This window comes from Anas platyrhynchos, chromosome 4, assembly GCF_047663525.1.
Source record: "Anas platyrhynchos isolate ZD024472 breed Pekin duck chromosome 4, IASCAAS_PekinDuck_T2T, whole genome shotgun sequence".
Classification (NCBI taxonomy): domain Eukaryota; kingdom Metazoa; phylum Chordata; class Aves; order Anseriformes; family Anatidae; genus Anas; species Anas platyrhynchos.
In genome coordinates, this window is record NC_092590.1 from 20,126,996 (window position 1) to 20,133,840 (window position 6,845).

A 6,845-nucleotide genomic window follows, 5' to 3' on the forward strand; every position below is an offset into this window, starting at 1 on the left:
TGATACAGATGAGAAAGCCTAAAAAGCCATATGCAGAATCCATGATGCTGTAAATATACGTTTTTCTACTCAGGATTGTGGCATAAGAAGCAATGCATTGAGAACGTACATGTTCAAAATCATTTCTGTATGTTTACTAAATGTATACAATTACCTTCTCACAAGCTGGAAAGGAAGCAATTTTTCACTTTACCTCTGTTCTAATTTGTCTCTTTAAGAATTGTAGGAACAGGAAGGTAGAACCTATAAATTCTGGACCATGCTGCCCAGATGAACTGAAGAGAGATGATAAAACATAGAAATACGGCTAAAGGTCAGGTTTTCATGCCTGAGGCATTTTACTGCTTGTGGCACTGATTTTGAGATGTATCACTGCTGTGCTGCTGTTGATGTAACTACACTGATTTCACAAAGCACTGCTAATTTAAAATTGAAGAAAGACACTCCATCCTTATATAGCACTTTTCAAGCAGAGCAAATATACAGGAGTTAAATCACACAACCCTCCTCAATGTATTATCTAGAGGTGTAAAAGGGAGGTATGGTCATAACAGTATTTTTTATTAAAGGTGTTCAGCACCACAAGCTTTCTATGACTTTCTCAGTATGCCCGTAAATCTGGCCTTGTGTGATGTAGTAATACTGCTAATCTGGCCTTGTGTGGCTGCAGTAACACTGCTAACTGAGAATAAAGCCTCACATTTTATACCTCTCACTGTTGTGGCTTAGCCAACAGGCATTGAAGAAACAAAACCCAGTGCTCGCATACAGCAAACTCAAGACATCCTTTTTCACAGAGAATGGTTTTGTTGTGGAATGAGTTAAAATGCAATGTCTTCAAATTAGCAAAGGATCTGATGGCTTAGTACATAGCAGTTCAAGAAGGAAGATGAACATCTAAGTAATTCTCACGTTTCAGTGACATTTTATGCAGCTTCAGCCTAATGTACAGCAGAACATTTGTTTTCTGTAAGCTCTTAAAATGTAGAGTGTTTCAAAATAAAGACAGTGGTGTAACTTGTAAGCCACATTCTATGTGTTCTTTGGTTGGTTGGTTGGGTTTTTAAATAAAAACAGAAGAAAATGACACTGATTTCTCTATGAAGAGGCCCCTGCAACTTCCACGTTAAACTGAGGAAAGAGTCATGTTTGTTTGTTTGTTATTTGCATCCTTATTTTTGTCCTTTGTAATGATGGATCTTTCGAGGAAGTAGAAACTACTATGTTGGACATGGATTTACAAAGTTTACATAAAATACTGCAAGGTGAAATGATTTCATAGGAAAAGTCGCCTATGATGTTTTTGCCATAAAACTTAAAAAATAATCTTGCTCATGACCTATTCAGGAAATTGGGAAGGCAATATTTAAAAGATTAAAAGACATACCAAGAAAGCATGACTATGACTCCCAAATACATTTTTACATCAGTGAATTAGATTATCTTTGAAAGGCTCTAGTGTAAGGCGTATGTTCTTCTCAAAGTCTTAAGTTCAGATCTATAGAATCAATCCACTTTGCAGCAGTATCACACACTAACCTCTTCCATTTCAGGAAGAAAAATAGTGTTGCTAAGGTTTATGTAAATCTCTCACATCTATTCTTTAAAGTACAGAATACAGTGGCAGAGAAAAACACAATATTTATCCCAAAAGCCATGGAGAACAAGAAGATAGAGTGCTTTTTTCCTTTTAACCAAGCCTTCAGTTTTTGATGTATTTTCCGTTTAAAGAGTTTTGAGCATAGCACAGCTGTAATGTACAATGTCAAAAAGCTCAGCTACAGGTTTGTACAGTTTTCTAGTACTGATAGCATGGGAATGATTTCTAAAAGTGTATACTGAGAGCACTGCTGTTGTCTTGACCTTTTTTTCTATGTCTGCTGAACAACTATATCTTATGCATAGAATTCTTTCCAGCCCCCTGGACTTCACATCTAGTTTTCATACGTACTGGGAGACTGAGAGGAAATCCTGGAACACAGAGAATTTGCAAGTATATTGCTTTAAAACCTTTCCAGCTTGACCTTTCATGAAGAATAGTTTAAAGACTGAATTTTCTGGTTGTGAATGCAAAGGTTAATTGTCTTTACTGAATATTATTGATAGGCCCCTAGTAAAAGATGATGATTTCTTGCAGGGACATAGGTAGAGAAAGGTGGGATAGAGTAGGTTTTGCATTAATAAGACAGATGCCTTAGTATCCACACAAAGATATCTGTGTCCCAAGCAGAGACATAAATAAATGAAGTAGACTATGCTAAGAATATGATTGTTATAGAGTACTATACTTCTCATTATGGAATGACTAACTTAAAACAGAAATATAACCACCTACCCAGGCTTATCAGAAGTCCTCCCACACCACATCAAGCCCATGAGTTTCTCTGTCTCCCTCTTTAAAACAGATAAAATAAAAAAAAAAATACAGAATTCTTCCAATTACTAATCTCTTGTTTGATTTAAACAGTGAAGCAATTTACAACCCTGTTATGTTTAAGACCACAAAGCTATTGAATAATCTCGTTTAAATTCTCGTGGTTTTCTTGTTTGAATTTCTTTATGAAATATTTCATAATTCACATTAATTATCTATCATTGTAAAACCTCATCTGTGGACAGTTTCATGCAGAACTTAAGTAAGCAGTTTTAATTCACCAAGAAAAATAAAACTGGAAAAAGGCTATGAACGTTCTCTCAAAATGAATAAAGAAATTTAGATAATTTATTACACAATGATTCAGAAATCATGTACAGTATTAAAAGTTATTTGCATATTGAAAGTGATAATTTTCAGACACTTAAACATACTATTAAAAATAACATCTTGGGAGTGTAATGATGGTTTTCTCTATATGATAGTTTTCATTCCATCCTAAGAATCCCACTGTTATACGTTCAACTACAAATGAACTTTCCTTCAAAAAAGTATCAGAGTGCTTTATAGATTACAGGAAATACTGTCTGCTACTAAGACATACTGTCTGCTACTATCTAATACCACGCTGAAATTGTGGTTGCAAAACAAACATAAGATAAATAGTCAAGAAATATGCTAAAGGAGTTCTAAGTTGAACAATGACTGGACAAACGCAAAGGACAAAATCTCCAATGACTTATTCAGCATCAATGAAAATCACACATCGATAGTGGACCAGCAAACACAAAGGCCTCTCCACTTTCCTTGGCAAAACAAACTCGAGACAATTTCAGGAAATTAAATACAAATGCATTAAGGAAAAAAAATGAATATATTAAATGCAAGTTTGTAAGTTAATTTGTAAAAATTATACACATCTACAAACTACAAAGCTCTATAAAACATATAATATGCAGCCATACAGTTTCATGTATGTTCAAAATGTAGGCATAGGCAATCACACATACTTTCAGTGAGAGAAAGTACTTGACAACACTACACCCAAGACAGTCCAGCTATGCAATAATTATTTAGTTTCTTTTCAATCCTCCTCCTTTAGAACAAAAGCCCTACAGGCTTGTGAATTAAAAAGTCAGAGAAAGTTCATGTACGCATCTGAGAGAGCTGAGTGAGATCAAAGGAAAAGCAGAACAGCCCAAAAATCTCTATTACAGAAGTCTCTCTGTTCAGCACTGATCTGTTTCATCAGGAATTTGTGCATGGACTAGTAAGGGGAAACACACCTACCCTCATTAACAGGTGTTGCATGCATGATGTTTGTTCAGTTTTTCACAAAATGACCTTTCAAAATGGTCAGACACTATACAGTATTATATATATTATATATAAATTCAGAATTCATTACAATCAGTGCAATAAATACACACATTTCAAATTGAAATTTAATACCTGATCCGAGACTTATAGAATCTTTATATATCAAATAATATATATTTCCAGTATAGGTATGATATACTATCATTAGAGCCAGCACTTTTGACTTGTAGGAGTAGCAGGGAAGTTATCGTTATTCTTTTTGATGCTTATTTGCATATAGGGAGAAAACCCAGTGTCACCAAGGACACTGTTTCCAACATTCTGGGTAAGTTTCACTGTGTCTCCCCAAAACCGTAGTTGACATTGATCATACTGATCCTCTGCACAACATAATGTGGCAGAGACTGAGCTGGACACCTCAAGGACCCCAGGTACCCTCTAGCTTCATGCCACAAGTCTCTCTGGCCTGGCAAAGGGACTGCGTTGGCTTAAGGGGTAAGGAGCGGAGCTGTGAAATGACTGAAGTCATTTCAGTCCTGAACCTAGCCAGAAACTGATGAAAGCTTTTCATAACTTAGAGCGGTGCTGGCACTGCTCTTTATTGTGCCCAAGTGCCGCAGGGTCACCTGATGGGAACTGCTGTAGCTCCCAGGAGCTTTCCCCCCCTCTTTTTCCTGCGGGTGGGAAAGAAGCCGGCCGGTTCGCACTGCGGGAAAACCCAAAACCTCTAGCGTGAGATGCACAGGAGCTGTGCATCACTGCTCGGCACGGAGAGCCCTGTTCGGGTGGGAAATTTCTTCAGGGTGCTCTTGGTGCCGGGCGGGGAGGCGCTGGGGTGCTGGCCGGCCCTGTGCCACCCCCTGCTGGCCACACGCCCCCCGGCAGCTCTGATGCCACCGTGCGGCACCCTGCTCCAGGCGGGCACCGCTCGCCAGCAGCCACGGCGCGATGCAAACGCTTGGGAGAGACAGGAAAAGCCCTGTGCCATAGTGGCTCGCCCAAGAAAGTTGCCCAGATTCCAACAGCAGCTACAGCAATGCCTCCCTTTAGAGCTCTCCTCAAAAATTAAAAATAAAATTAAGAAGAAAAAAAGTGCTGATGCCTAGGAGTAGTATCGCTTCCCAGCTATGCTGCTTCTTCATTCAAGGTCGCATAGGCTGTACACGTTAGTCTTAATTGCAGCGCAGATGACTGCGAGATTAATGGAAGCCCCTTCCCCTGCAGCAGCTCTGCTCCCAGCGGGATGTGCCTCTGGGTCCTTAAGGACAATTCCTACAACACGTTGTGTTCCCACGGCCATATTTTCTTTGACAAGCGTTTAAAAATAACCGGCTAAAACAAAACTTTCCTCCTTAATTGGAGGACCGGGCTCCTGCCGCACCCCCACCAGCCGCTCCCCGTGAATCCCGGCCCGGCTGAGCAGGGAGAGAGCACGGCACTACTCGAAGCGCTCCTCCTCATTTTACCCTTCTCTGTCCTGCACTTGGCACATCCACTGCCAAGCAGCTGTCCTCCTGGTGGGCATTTTCTTAGGAGATTTACAGCAAGACTTTGGGGATCGAGGGGCTCGGTCTGGTTGTTCATTTCTGTCCTACAGGCAGGTGGTACTCGAAGATGTACCTCGCAGGAGAAGAGAAGGACAGGAGCCCGCGGCAGCCCCTCGGTGCTTCCCGGAGTTTCCCTCCCCGGGCGGAGAGCCCTGCTCGGAGCCGCGGGGATGCCCGAGGGTGTCCCGAGGAGGGTCCCCGCGAGCGCTGCCCCCCTCCCTGCCCTGTTAACCCCTGTCCGGACGGACACAGGGATTTGTCCTTACTATCACGACTGCCCTCTGAGCCCCAGCTCGGGGCTGAGGGGCTGACAGCAGGTGTGGGCAGTATCTCCATCACCGCAAAGGAGCATGCTCAGCGCTCTCAGGCATGCTCTTTCCGCGGGGAGGGAGTCGAAGCTGGGCCGGGCCGGGGGGGGGGGGGGATCCTCGCTCTGGCACCGTCCTAACGCAAAGTTTTATTACTCCGGCGGCCCCGGAGCCGGGGGTCGACCCGGCGCCCCCTGCCCCGCATCCCTCAGCCCCTTCCTGGGCACGGGGAGGCGACCGGGGCGCTGTGCTGGGGGCGGGCGGAGCTGGGGGGTTCCCCTCGCTCCCAGCGGAGGAGGAGGAAGAGGAGATGCCCAGGCGAGGAAGGCTTCGGAGGCAACTTCTGCGGGGAATTCCGCAGGTCCTCCACCGCCTCCACCCAGGGCGAAGCTTTCTGCTTCGCCTGGCGCTGATGCAACGCCGAGAGCACCCGGGATGCACCACCACCACCACCATCATCATCACCACCATCACGACCATCAGCAGCATTAACACTATCACGACAATGCAAACAGCCGCGGAAAGGGGGGCGCCGTGCCGGGCTCCGGCAGCTGCCCTTCGGCGCTTCTCCCCCCCCCCTTCCCCGGCTCCGCGCCCCCCGCCCGGGGCTGCGGGAGCTCCGCGCACCGGCAGCAGAAGCGCAGGGCGGGATCCAACCCAAATCCTCCCGGCCGCTCGCCTACCTTGAGCTCCTCCGCGTCCAGGTTTGCGGATCTGTCCATAGAGCGCAACTGAGCGGAGCGGTGCGGGAATCGGGGAAGTTGTGCCAAAAATAATAATGATTTTTTAAAAAAATAATAAATAAATATAAGATAAAGGGGGGGCAGAAAGGAGGGAGAGGGGGGATCTAGTCTCTCAGTTTCCAGCCTAAACTCAGCCTTGTCCTCCAAACCCCGGCGGCTCCCTTCAGTCTCATTCTCCGCGATCACGCCTCCACCGGTTAAAATAAATAAATAAATAAATAAATAAATAAAATAATTCACTTTTTTTTTTTTTTTTTTAAAAAAAACTCCCTTAAGGATTAAAGCGACAGGTGATCCTTCCCTGGTGAAAGAGCTTCGCGTCCTCTGGCAATGAAAGGAGGAGACAGCAAAAAAAAAAAAAAATCCACTCAGTTTAAGATTATTTTTTTTCCTCCTGCAATAAGCTCAGAAGCCGGCGAATCGCTGCATCCCGAGAAAAAATCCGGCTTCCCTGGACAGCATCATGCAGCAAATTTCAAGCAAATGTGTTCAAACTGAAGAGAAGAGTCTCTGATAAAAGCCGTTCTCCGTCATGCCTACTCGGGTAGCTAAT

General features: G+C 43.9%; 1 protein-coding gene across 1 annotated transcript in view; it reads right to left on the minus strand.

The window, feature by feature from the left end:
- The window catches only part of SGCZ (sarcoglycan zeta), a 444,851-nt gene extending 438,464 nt beyond the window's left edge, over nucleotides 1-6,387 (minus strand). The window contains exon 1 of the mRNA XM_072037142.1: nucleotides 6,233-6,387. Within this exon, the coding sequence (XP_071893243.1) occupies nucleotides 6,233-6,271 (39 nt within the window). The 5' untranslated portion in view covers nucleotides 6,272-6,387. The remainder of the gene's footprint in view (nucleotides 1-6,232) is intronic.
- Between the last annotated feature and the right edge of the window lie 458 nt (nucleotides 6,388-6,845).